We start from the raw sequence: 14,299 nt of genomic DNA, 5'->3' as shown, positions 1-14,299 counted from the left end.
GGAAAGTAAGACGGTACAGAGAAAGCACAATCCAGATTGTGTCCCAGTTAAAATCCATCCTCCCATATTCCCAGGCCCTGTGTCACGATCTCTCTCAAATACTGTGACATCATAAGCTCTGTTCATATTTTCTATGTATGGAAAAATCAAAATAGCATTTGAAGGCAATGCATCTATTTTCTATATTACTTTAGTATATATAACTCACAACTATTTTGATCCCAGATGGTTGGTTGTGAAATCTAGAGGAGAAAACAATCTTTTAGACTTACAATAGCAATGGATCTTACAAAAGCACTAGAAGTTAAAATTTCCCAGTTTAAATTCTCTATATGAGTAAAACCATATTCTTTAAAATGAGAAAAACATAGTATTTCTATATTTAGGGAAAAGTCACATCTTTCTACTATGATCATCAAACTAATGCAACTATCTTTACCCTCATCTATATCTCATAAGGAGAAAGCACATTAATTTAATCTATTCACAAAATAAAATCAGGAGCTATGGAAAAATTAAGTTTTTTCACCAATTTCCATCAGATGGAATCTAAATTTATAGAAAAGAATCTGCTTGAACGTCTAAAAGGTTAGGAGATTGATGGATGGATGGATATATGGACAGACAGATGGAAGGACGGAGGGACTTATTACTTCCTATTCTATTCCTTAGTATTTAGTAAAATATTGTTTTTTAAAATTTTGGAAAGAATTCAATCTTTACCAATATTGAGTTTCCAACAGCATATAAGAGGGCAAAGGGTTTGTTCTGGTACAAACAGACTATGCCAGTAAATATCTCAGGATTTCCAGATCTCTCTGGTTCCTGCTTGAGAGTGTGCCAGAGCAGGCACACTTGGTGGGAATCACCAATACCCTTGAGAAGCATTTCCTCCCCTCAGAAGACTGATTTAACTTTGCCAGAGATAGACCTTGACTGGAGGAAAAAAAAGGAACGTCAACAGCTTCAGGGCATTTGGAGCCATTGCCATCTTCAAATTATCTCTGAAACTAAATTGCAATTTGTTCAATCAACAGTTTATTGCTTTAAGAACATAATACATGTTTTCCTATTACCAACTCTTTAAAAATCTATACTTCCCTAGATAAATGCTTTAGAACAAGCTGCCAATAGTCTTGCTTCCAAGTCTATAATAAAGTTTCTAATGGGAGCAAGCCCACATCCTCCTCCTTTACAAACATGGGTGTCAGCTGTCTTAAGGTACAAATCCTCTCTGTCTCACTTATTTGATTCTTTTAAAGGAACTTTTTTTTTTACATCTGTCATAAACATAAGTCATTCTGCTTTGAGCTACAAATTTCCTAACCTTCCTTCCTCTTAGCTTCTATTTCTAAAATTCAGCAGGTAGTGCCCCACCATATTGCCGAGTCTGTCTTACAGAGATGTCATGTTCATTATTCAAGTATTGCATCCCTTCATGCTCTTACGTCCCATGTATGCCCTGCTTTAAAACCACCTATGCCACAGCAGAAGAGTCCTTGTTTTGTTCATTCTCTTCATTTTCTTGAGGGCTGGTTATTGTCACTTCTGGTCTTGGTGGTCTTTGAGCATCTGAGTCTGCCTGGAAGTAAAATAGGCCAAAACATGGATAATTAGCTCTTTGCTTCATGAGGATAATAAAGTTCACACAAATGTCCCATTTAACCAGATAAGTATTCAACTACAAACTATGCCTCGCGCTCCCTTGGTTGCAGTCAGTCATTTCCCCCAGCTTGCTACTTCAGCCCTTTATTTGGACTGACAACTCATGTGACCATACTCCAATATGTGCTTTAAAATCAGGTGTGGCAGCACATATTCATAATCCCAGCAATTAAGAGGAAGGAGCAGAAGATCGGGAGTTCAAGGCCACCCTCAACTGCATAATAGTTTTGAGGCCATCCTGTCTGGAAAAACAAAGAAATAACTAGATGAAATGAAAGCAGGTATCATCTCTTATGTGGCAGGGTTATTTTTCTCACTCTTTCTCTGTGTCTCTTTCACTTTTTTGCTCAAATGTGCACACTTTTCAGCTAAGTATTTCCAAAGTGAGTGAAGAAACAATATCTCAGCTTCTCCTTCATGTCTCACTAGCTAGGAGTGCTCCCTATGATCCTCTTCCACCACATTTCTGCAGATGGATAGCATGATGCCAAGTGCCAGAGGGTATCCATGTCTGGTAGGTAAGAGCAGGACATAAAACCAAAGCATACAAGCAGCTTTTCTCCAGAACAACCTTTGTTCCTTTCACAGCTCCTATTATCAGTGACATTCATCTCATTTATGATTCATCCACCCATTAGCCTGCTGCTAAGGTGTGAGATGAGAACTGGCTAGTTTTCAAACTATAGCCCATGAAATTCTGGAGGCTTCACAGCCTCACAAGGGGCCCCAGTCTTAGGGACAAGAACAGCTCCAGATCACTAAACCCCACAGGCAAGATTTTTACTAAAAAATGCATGTGCTTATATGTGTGTATACATATATATGCATGTATGTGTATATGTATGTGTGCATGCTTGTATGTATGAATGTATATGTATGTTCATATGTATGAGTGCATGTGTGTATATGGATATGTGTAAATGTAAATATATATGTGTGTGCATGTATACATATATGTGTGTACATGCAAAAGTGCTTATATGTATCTATAAAAGTATATATGCAAGCAAATATGTGTACATGTATATAGGAATGTATTTATGCCTGTATATGCTTTTGTGTATATATATATGCATGTATATATATTTATGTATGTGCCTATATATGTATTGTGTGTATGTATGTTTCCAGGTCTGTATTTTATTTCACATTACTTCCTCATGAAGTACCTCAAATGGTATCATAAATATAGCATAAACTAATAATCTCAATAGAAACAGTTACTATTGTGTATTTGCCCTCTATTTCCTGCTGTTTCCTATAGTGTCAGTTGCTATCGTGTATGTCATCTGTTTCTTGATATTTTTATTTATCACATTGTAAAAGAACTATTACATATGACAAAATGTTACATGTAAACTGAATTTTTAGTCCTTTGTGATTAAAGAATCTTTTCATGAAAGTTATTGTTAATGTATAATTTGCAGTACATGTACGTTTGGAAGTTTATATACTTGGTATACTTGAAGTATACGTATATTAATGCATGAGGGCAAATGAAGACAACATATATAATCATTACAAGAAAGGGGACAAAAAAGTAAGATTCCATCTCCTGAGAGTAACTGCTCCATCTGGGACAATGAGCCACTTATCCGAGCACCCAAGAATTGGGCTCATCACATTACACACCACAGACACCTATGCTTCAGCCCTTTCCAAATTATACAACTCTGATCTTACATGATGCCTGATTCCTATCAAAAACTTATTTTTTATTACTTTAGTTTTTAAATTGGTCTATTTTAATTGAAAAATATTTGTTTATGACATAAAATATAATGTCCTAAAATAAATGTGCATTGTGGGTGGGCTAACTTGAACACATTAACATCTGCATTATCTCACAGTTTCCGTCTATAGCTGTAGGAATAGGAACACTCCTCTAGTATAAGCATCCATTGTTAGGAATATTCACCATGCTGGACAACACAGATCCAGAACCTATTCCTCAGAATGGGAATGTTCTGTTCTTTGACCAACATCTCCCCAGACCCAACCCTTAGACCCCGGTAACCTTCATTCTACTCTTTGCTTCTATAAAATGAGCTTTTTTATACAAAGGAGCTCATACTGTATTTGTGTCAGGTTTGTTTCACTTAATATAATGCCCTCTGACCTTATTCAGCGTTGTTGCAAATTACAGGAAGATTTTTACAAAACATGCATTTTGTGAAGTCTAACTAGGTCACACACTGAATGGAAGATTGCATACCAGGATCTTCCGACCGAGACCCATGTAGAATTGCACTTTGATTTCATGTTGTAAGCTTTCATCAAAGGCTACAACAGCAGAGAACTTTGTGAAACCCACTATTGTTTCTCTATATACAGCCAGGAGGACTATGTTGAGCTCCTTATGAGGAATTGCATTCTGTATGTTTTACACTGCCACACTGTGAAAATCTCATCTTGAGTAAAGATGAAACGTGAGGTGTGCCAAGTGTTTTCCTTTAGATATTAAATATGTGTTATCAAAGGGTATAGTGGAATACAGGTATTTTGGACTGACTGTTAAAGCTTGGCAGTGAGAACACTTTACACTACTCTGCTGCTAACCTTTCTCTCTCTTGTGCTTTGCTTCAGTGAAACAAACCAGCACCTGGTAAGCTGGATGCTTCATTAATCTATTTAATGTGGGTTAAACAACTAGACTTTAATTTCTCTAAAGAACAAAGAAGTCCTGGTTAATAGCCAAGATGTTGTTGGGTTTTTTTGTTTGTTTGTTGGTTTGGTTTGGTTTTTTGTTTGTTTATTTGTTTTTCTAGACAGGGTTTCTCTGTAGCTTTAGAGCCTGTCATGGAACTCTCTCTGTAGACCAGACTGGCCTTGAACTCACAAAGATCCACCTGTGTTGGCCACCCGAGTGCTGGGACTAAAGGTGTGCCACCATCACCACCGCCCAGCAGCCATGATGTTCTTTAAATTAGTTTCAGGTCTCACTGAACTTGATACCATTCTCTAGTTTGTTCTTCCCTAGTCTTAGCCTGGTGGGTGGGTGGATGGATGAGTGGATGAGTGGGTGGGTGTGGTAGGTGGGTGGGTGAGCGGGTAAATGGACAGATTGCAGGCTGGTAGGTGGTGAGGGAGTGGATAGGCAGATGGATAGATGAATGGGTACATCTATCCATCTGGGTACATGGAGGGGTAGATAGAGGACATGGATGGGTAGATAGATGACAGGATAAGAAACAAATATTCATGGCAGTACTTGCTAATTGATTGAAATAAGCAAAAATTGAAATTAAACGGTGCTCAGTGTTTCTTACTCTACCATAAGGAGTTTTGCTGCAGAATCTACGTGTTTGGCTAATTTCCTAAGCATGTTCACGTGTAGGCAAGCATGTGTACATGCATATTCATGCATAAGCAAGCCAAAATAATAGAAGTACCTTATCTTGTCCACTGTTGTCTCCTTCAGCCTTTCCTTCCTCATCCACTGTCGGTTGAAGCTCCTCAGTAACCTGGTCCAATTCTTCACCATTCTCTTCATCAGTGGTACCATTTACCCGGGAAGGACTTGCCTTCTTCTCTGCATGGTCTGGGATTCCCTCCTCTTGCTTAGGGGCATCAGTAGCTTCACTACTCCCTCCATCTTCAGTTTCACCATTCATTGCTGAAAAGTCTTCCTTCTGTTTGATGTCTTTGTTTGTTTTCTCCCCATCTTCTTCCTCATCAACTATTTCTGCTGGCCTCTATGGAGCAAAAGAAACAATGGGTAAAAGAAGTGTGATAGGGCTCCTCCATCACACACTACAGAACTATGCTCAGAATCTCACAGCCAAGTAAAACCTCCTCAAAGAGTCTCAAGAAGTTTAGAACACTTGAGCTCAAGACAGCAATGCCTCCGACCAGGATCCACAGAGGCAGAGAACACACACTAGTGCAAAAGCCTGCACAGAGTCCCACATAGTATATTTCTTGCCCCCATCATCCGAGTGAGAAAAATGCTAACCCACTCAGTGCCCACAATACCATGTAGCAGGAGACCAAGCTGGGTGAGTGCTGAGCCCAGGAAGTCTGGCCTAAAGTACTGGTGTCCCACCTCAAGCAAACATCACAAAATAAGGCTGTATCCCTCACTTTGATGCCACTGGGGAGACACTCATGTGTCCTTCTAGTGGCCATGAAAGGTGACATCTGCACCATGCCTCACTGATTGCACTGTTTAAAGAATTAGCAACCTGCAAACCAAACATTTCTGTGCCTTTACCAGAGTCCCTTGGTATGATCTAGGGGCTGAACTTTGTAAGGACTGCTGGTCAGAGGTTTATAAGAAGTATTGGACAGAGAAACCCACAGTGCTCACAACTGAGAAGAGCGGGATCTTTCGAATGTTCTCAGGCAATGGCGTAATTGCACACCAGTGACTTAGAAACTACCCACATGCACTGTTTGTGAAATTGCTTTGGCCAGAACATCTTACTATTTTTAAGCCTGTCTGTACCCTGTGCAGACAGCACCTCACTGCATCAACAACCACCCCCCAGGTCAAGACAGCCCTCTACCACTTCTTCCCCAAGGGCAACCTCCTGGCCTTGGGGCCTTGGTACAATTCTCCTTACATGTGGAGGAGAGTATCTAGATAATATATTCACAAAAATAAAGAAAAAGCTCATTATTTAATTATTTAGGGATGTAAATACAGTCCTCAATCCTCTGAGTGATTGTTAAAGTCTATTAAGATGATCGCACCGTCCCGGCACTTCTGGGGTTTAGACTCGGCACTCCCAAGATAATAAGGACAGATCCAAATAAAGAAAAACCTCTAAATGTTTACACTCGTTTAGAAATATATGTAGACTTGTGAGAGAAAAAAATAACAGGAGGAAATAGAGTAGCCAGTTGTGGTGGCGCACGCTGGTAGGATTTGCTGAAGGAAGTAGAGGCAGGCAGATTTCCACAGAGAAACCCTGTCTCGGGAAAAAAGAAACAAAAGAAAGTAAAATAGTAGAAAAGCCACCTAAAGATGAAAAATACACAGAGAATCTGGATACTATATGCCATATTGTTGTCTTTAAATTGATTGCTGAGGAAAGATTTACTGCTGCTAAAATACATTTGATTATAATGCTGCTAAATTAATCCAACTTATACATTTTAAAAATGCTTTGACTTCAAAATTTAAGTCTAAGGACAGGCTACTTGGAAAAAAAGTTTTCTTCTTGTGTTTCCACAGAAAATGAAAAGCTGTGGATTCCTTCCAGACTAATATGGTTTAATCAAGCAAGACCCCATGAAGCTGAGATGATACAGCCTTTCAGACTATGAAAACAAGGACTTGTGTCAGATTTCTGTGTTTTATCATGATTCCAATGGTATGAATATCGCCCCCAATCAGCAGGAAGCTGTTCAGAAGGAATGACGCCCAAATTCCCAAATACTGTTTATAGATATTTGTTTTCATTTAAATGGGGTTGGTTATAAATAGTAATGAGCATAGTCAATCTCTTTTTAAAGAAAAAAAGAGGGGAATAAGATATAGGAATAAATACTTTGTGTTGGTATAGATTTTCATTTATTGATACAACTTTAAGGTCAATTTTGTGATATGTATATGTCTCCTCTTGTTTAGGTATTGTGTTTATACAGATCTTTTACCTATAATAGTCAAAATTTATAATTAGGTTAGTTAGGTTTTCTAGATTTACAGAGATGTATTTGGGATGGTTAGGTATTCTTCAAACCTTTCAAAGACCTACAGAAATATGGCATTTAAATGGTTCAGGGTTTTTCTTGGCAGTGAGACACAACTGCTCCTGGCACACCAATTACATCAGAAAGGAGGATGGGCATCAAAGAAACTTGTTATGGAGTTTGCTTTCAACATGGCAAGATTAGCCATTTGGGCAAGAAACTGCTCTTGCCTGGACTGTTTGTTACAGCATAAGCTGGCCATACAGGACCCACAAGAAAGTGACTGCTGAACTTACAAAACAAGACTGTACTGAAGGGTTCCTGTTGAAATGGACAAGTGTGCCAGCCACACTGCGGCCTATAGGCTGAAGATGGATGCCCCAATGTTACAGAGGAACTGTGGGTGACTGTCCAGGTAGCAGATGTCTCTGTCAATTCTAGAGTTTATATATTTTCCTTCTGTGGTCTTTGATAAGAGTTGAAGACAGATAGTTACGGTTATAGTTTTCTTCAGTTATTATAAAAGATAAGTTATCCTTTTTATTTAGACAGAAAAGAGGAGATGATGGGGAATGTACTGTATATGTTTATCTTATTGATTGTTAAATAAAGTTCTGTTTGGCCAATGGCAGCAAGTTAGACAGGACTAGAAGTCAAAGAGGATTCTGGGAAATGTAGTAGATAAGTGGTGATCCAGGCAGGAAGTGACATAGCAAGGAGACTCATATCATATCTAAGCGAGGAAACAGGAAATGTCCCCTTTTTCTGTTCTTCCTCCAGTAGCACAATGTGATCCACCAGCAAGGAGGGACGCCAATAAGGAGTCCAATAAGTCTTATAAAATATATAGATTTATGATAATTAAGACTGAGCTAGCAGATGAGAATCCTAGTCATTGGCCAAGCAGCTTTGCACCTAATATGTCTCTGTATTATTTTGTCCATCCACACGGCGGGCAGAACTCGGGCAGCCGGGGGAGACCACCCACAAGGTGGTAGGGCTCAGGCAGCTTTGGCAGAAAGATTTATCGTAACAGATTACATGTAAGTAGGAGAAAAATCTATTTTCTGACATCTAGATTTACAACTAAGAATAATTGTAAAATGAGAACATGATTTCTTGATTTTAGATTTTATATTCTTATTTTTCCTCCCCTTAGTCTTAACCTCTTTCTTTGACTAATTCCCAAACTGTTCATTTTTTCTCTTTACCGAGGGCTGGTGTGTTCCCTGATCTCTTAGCATGTAGTTCCAAATTTCACTCTGGTTCCCTGCCGTTATTACCATCACTAGCCATCAGCATTATGCTCTTATCCCATTATCTCCATTAGACTTCCCCAGCATGGCTACTTAGTAGTCATCAAATAAAGCCACAGCTGCCTAGCACAACTTAAAAAGATGTAAGATTATGACACTGAAATAGCAATTTGATCAATTTAAATAATATGGTAACATTAGTTAAAAGGCTTATATTCCTTTAAAATACCCATAGTCTGGAATAAAATTTACAATTACCATGACACTGTGATTCAGGGAAAACAGACACACACACACACACACACACACACACACACACACACACACACACACCCCAAAACTCTGCTCTGACAGATCTGTAATGAATAAGTGAAAAAGCAATGTGCTTTTTTTTTGGTGTGAATACCTTTGAAGCAGACATTAAATTATTAAAGATGTTTCTAGCATATACATCAATCAAACCATCCCAGATGGAACACCCAGCTTTACACACACAAACAGACATATGCGGGGGGGGGGGGGGAGAGAAAGACAGAGACAGAGAGAAAAATCTAAACTATGGTAAGGTCCTGTGAAGAAAGATGCCCCCCTCTACATGAGGGTGGTTGTATAGCTACTTCATCCCAACTGAAACATTCCCTTCTGGAAGAAGGAGAGAGGTTCTTAAGAGTCAAGAATGTAGCCATACTTAAAAAACTCAGGAAGCTTAGCAAGTTCTCAGTCCCCTCTAAAGGTGAGGACAGCTCAGGCCTCAGAAGACTGCAGCAGGACCAACCAAGGGAGACCACGCATGTAGAGGACTGAGAGACTGGGCTGGCTCTAAGGCACATTGACATAGAGACAAAGTGATGTTCAGATTAAGACACTTGGGCCAATGAGATGGCTCAGTGGGTAAAGGTGCCTGCTGCCAAGCCTGAGGACTTAAGTTCCATCCCCAGAATCCATATAGTGGAAGACGATAACTGACTCCCACAAGTAGTTTTCTGATCTCTACAGATGTATGGTGGCATACATACACAGAAAAATAAAATTTAGAATATAATAACAAATGATTAAGTCACTTAGCTTTTTCCCTCTGTGAGTTTATACAGTTAAAAGCAAGCTGGCATATGATTAAGGTCCACTGGGATGGGTAGGCATGATTTTCAAAACTCCTCAGCCTGCCTCCCAGCAGCACTGGTTATTCTTTGCTTTCTCTGGTACACATTCTTGGCAACAAAGTTACTATCAGAAAGCATATTTATTTCCAAACTGCTGTCCACTTCATAAAACAGGAGAGATGCAAATGCAAGGACAATTTCCTGAAATGTCAGGGCCTCTGAGGTGACACAATTCCCCACCTTGGTGTGGGCAGGGAGGCACATACATCCCTAGGCAACACTCTTAATTTCACTTCCCAGCATGCAAGCATGATTAACCCTGAGGTAGGCAATGAGACAGAAGGGAAGTGTTGTGGCTTGCTGGGACCAGAGATGACAATGCCTTTCAACATTATGAAAAATAGAGACACCAGTTTTCTCTGAAGGACAGAGCTGGACTCATGTCTCAGCTTCTGCCCCTCTTCTCCTCACTGATCCATCACACTCTGCACAGATGCGGGCATTAAAACCCAACTCCACCCCTTCACACTAGTATCACTGTGAGACTTGAGGAGCATGAAATCAGAGATGTGCCACATTTTCTCATGGTTTCAGAATAAGCTGCTTTGCTGGCCTCCCTGAGCAATTCACAAACTGATGTTAGGCTCCAAACCTCAGAAGATGACTATATATTGGGAAGAGTCTCCACAGAGGTGACAAAGTCAAAGCGATGTCATTTGTGGTCCTGAATTCAGTGTGATTGATGCCCTTAAGGAAAGAGGGTAATTGCAAAGACTGCGGTAAGTCCACATGAGGCCCAGAGGCCAACAATCACATGGAAGCCCAGGAGACAGGTGATGGGGGATGTCCTTCTGTATATATGTTTCTCTTATTAACTGATGAATAAAACACTGTTTGGCCAATAGAGGCAGGAAGATAGGCAGGACTAGGAGACGAGGAGAATTCTGGGAAAGGTAGGCAGAGAGAGGCCGAAAAGGAGATGCTATGTAGTTGAAGAAGGAGTAACAGGTCCGGACCCTTCTCTGGTGAGATAAGACTATGTGGAAATACTTAGATTAATAGAATAAGACAGGCTGGGCAGTGGTGGTAACATGCCTTTAATCTCAGCATCCAGGAGGCAGAGTCAGGCAGATCTCTGCGTTCGATGCCTGCCTGCTCTACAGAGTGGGTTCCAGGACATCCAAAGCTACACAGAGAAACCCTGTCTTGAAAATAATAATAATAAGGTCAGACGTTTCAAAATTTAATTTTTTTGCATGTATATTTCAAATCAACCTAGGGTGGACAGACAAGAACAATCTTCCCTGATACCCAGCACTGGTGACCTATGTGCCACTGTGAGCCTCCAGAACACATGCTTTTCCAAAGTCATGAGTCTATTTCATATTGTTGATTAAATTCTCCTTAGCTATTAAGGACTAGGAAATAGAGGCCCTTCCATGTGAGAGACACAAGCAAATAAGTACCAGTGAAATACAAGCAGATTCTCAGAAGGCAGAGATGCTAGTTGACTCTCACCACAGGATGTGTGCTTATTTGGGGCTGAAGGGTGGCGGGACCTGGTGAGAACTCCAGAAACATAGAAGCCTCAGGGCAACCAAATCAGGAGAAAATAGATTCTTGCTGCTGAAGAAGCCACTCAGCTTGTAGTTCTTTGTCATAGCAGACCTTGTACACTCATCCATTACCCAAGTACTCACTTCCCTACATATATGAACATACATGTTCTCAACCCCTCCTCCTCCCTCCCTCCCTCCCTCCCTCCCTCCCTCCCTCCCCTCCCTCCCTCCCCCTCCCTCATCCTCTCTCTCTCTCTCTCTCTCTCTCTCTCTCTCTCTCTCTCTCTCTCTCTCTCACACACACACACACACACACACAAAATGTGGCAGGAAAGGGAAACTGAAGGCAGCCTTTTCCAGACTGAAATCTGGTCTGAGGAGAATCAAAATCCCTAGCCCACTCCTCTGTGCAACCAGTATCAAAGCTGTTCCCTATGCCTGTGCATGGAGAGTACATCTTTCCCCATAATGAGCACTGCTTACTCCATGAAGCCTCCTGGTTCCTTCAGGTAGAATTACTCACTGCTCGGCACCCTTACTGATTTCTTTGGGACTCTCAAATCCTCTAATTGTAGGCAATGCAAAATTAGTACATACAAACTGCTAACCAAAAACAGAGCCTCTCCACTCCCCACAAAAAATACTGGTGCGAACACAGAATGATGAGGGAAATGTCGGTCTTCTCTGTGAGGACCCCTGGAAATTCCAAGGAGAGGTCTTCTCTTATTCATCTCTAAGCCCACTGCTACAGACTTGTGATCATCTTTTTGTTTTTAGGGGATGTTTTTTAGTTTTTAGGTTTGTTTGTTTGTTTGTTTGTTTGTTTTGACAGGGTTTCTCTGTGTGGCTTTAGAGCCTGTCCTGGAACTAGAGCTCTTGTAGACCAGGCTGGTCTTGAACTCACAGAGATCTGCCTGCATCTGCCTCTCAAGTGCTTGGGATAATGGTGTGTGCCACCACTGCCTGGCGATGTCCCTAGTCTTTAGTAAGGTAAAGGGTCACAAGTGCCTTGGGAAAGCACAGAAGGGGGAGATGCATATTTATCAAGAACTCTCCTGGTACCAGGTGTCATGTTCTATGCATCTCATATGCATAATTACATTCATACTGACCTTCGACAATGAATTGAGAATGATACTGCTGCTATCCTAATTTGCAGATGCTGAAGGACACAGACTTCAGTAAGTGTTCCCCACCATTTCCTGGGAGGAAGTGTTAAGAGAGCGAAAGAAAATTCTGCTCCCAATTCTGTGGTGACAACTTGAACATCGGGTTCTGAGTCAAAAGCCTCAGCACTCAGCACTCAGCACCTGGTGACACCTCCTCTGCAGACACCACCCCTGCTGAACCCATTGGACACCCCCATCACAGAGCCCTAGACCATATGAGCAGCATGGTCATAACATGTTTAAAAGGGATTCTAGCTGTGATGAAGCCTCTTTAAAAGAAAGTTACATTTTTATCTTAAAATCTGTCAACCCACTGGTTGAAATCTGGAAGAAAATACAAGTGATGACTGTTGATGGGATAATTTTGGGCCAAGGAGATTTATTCTAGTCATACCATAAGTCTACAGTTGTTGCTTTTAAAATCATATTATAAGAAAAGAAACACAGATTTGAAAAAGCAGTGACTTGGAAAGTGTTTTTCCCGTGATCACGTCCTCTCCCCTACACTTGCATCAAATTTTAGTCAATTTGTGGCACAATTTCTCAGAGAACAGGTTTTCATATAGAAATCATTTCTCCCAGGGGTATACACATCCTGATATTTCAGGACTAGCTCATGCCTATGAGTAATTGCACAATACTACTCTGTATATAAAACGCAATTGGTGTGTTACTGGAGTTTGAAAACGTATTCATTGTACTCTATTTGAAATATGTAGTAAACTGATGTACATAACAATATAACCACAAGTACAGAAGTCATTTAAGCTTCTGTGGTTCCAGCCTTCCAGACTCCTTGGCATTCATCCAGAGCACATGAGGTTAGTAGGTTACAGACATGTACATATTATACACACGTGTTCAATTACAGACACCACAGACCCTTAAACATAGAGCTCTGCATATGAAAATCAATTTTTGCCTTTTAAAAAGCACATCATTTATTAGTAATATATTGTATATACTGTAATATATAATATACTTTAATAATTGCACTTAACATCTGTTATTAGAAAAGCTAAAGCAGACGTCCTCTTTCATGACACGGTGATAGCATTTTGAGTTCATTTTACCCAGGTCTGTCCACATCACATCTTGCTATTTAGTCTCCATCTGGGAGTTGTTATCACTGGCTACATCCTTGTAGCATTCAGATCTTTTAGAGAGCATGCATGCTGCTACCAAGATTGACTCGGAACTCCTGAGTACCAGGAGAAAAGGACATGGGATGTCAAAATCATATGGAAACAAGGCACCAGACATGAAAAGCATCAGTTTCTTGGAAGATGACTTCACAGCAAGATGGGGCTGTCCAAATGACTTATGCCTGAGATGCCCCATCACACTTTGACAGCAACTAAAGCATCAAAAATTAGAAACAGAAGGAGACAGCTAAGCCAGGCCTATGGCTGGTGCCCAACCCACTTAGGAAACAAAGTGCCTATCTAGTTTATTAACATCACCGTTCCTAAGGGATGTATCTTCATGTCCTACAACTTCAGTTATCTAAAATACATAGAATTTTCTAGTCAAAACACTCTATCTAATCACCCTTTCCTGCACAGCATTATTCCCACCCTGAAAAAACAACACCTAAAAACTGGAGAGCTGAGTCAGTAAAGGTGAAGAGACCACCTAGGGGCCCATGGGTATTGCCTACTGTGTCTGCAACATGGGGATGAGTGCAGGTTTGGTGCTGACTTTGGAATGGAAAGTATTTCTGTACTTTATGGCAGAGGCATTGGCAGTGAAGGCACAGAAATTATCGTGCTTGTTTTTATTTCTGTTCCCATGGAAACTAAAATCATCTCCTACCAAGTTGAATGAGGTATTTTGAAATAATCAGTTTCAATTTTTCATGATAGCAAAGTACTGCTTTTTTGTTCTCAGCTTTCCAAGGCTAACTTTCATGA

The 14,299-nt window shown here is 40.4% G+C and overlaps 1 protein-coding gene across 1 annotated transcript in view; it reads right to left on the bottom strand.

The window, feature by feature from the left end:
- Window positions 1-1,015: 1,015 nt before the first annotated feature.
- Window positions 1,016-14,299, bottom strand: part of LOC100770382 (doublecortin domain-containing protein 2) — a 187,551-nt gene continuing 174,267 nt past the window's right edge. Inside the window, exons 10-11 of the mRNA XM_027409331.2 lie at window positions 5,058-5,360; window positions 1,016-1,582 (exon numbers count right to left, since the gene is read on the bottom strand). Coding sequence (XP_027265132.1) covers window positions 1,478-1,582; window positions 5,058-5,360 — 408 coding nt within the window. The 3' untranslated portion in view covers window positions 1,016-1,477. The remainder of the gene's footprint in view (window positions 1,583-5,057; window positions 5,361-14,299) is intronic.

This window comes from Cricetulus griseus, chromosome 3, assembly GCF_003668045.3.
Source record: "Cricetulus griseus strain 17A/GY chromosome 3, alternate assembly CriGri-PICRH-1.0, whole genome shotgun sequence".
Classification (NCBI taxonomy): domain Eukaryota; kingdom Metazoa; phylum Chordata; class Mammalia; order Rodentia; family Cricetidae; genus Cricetulus; species Cricetulus griseus.
The sequence above is the reverse complement of the archived record's forward strand: the minus strand, read 5'-3'. Positions and strand labels throughout refer to the sequence as shown.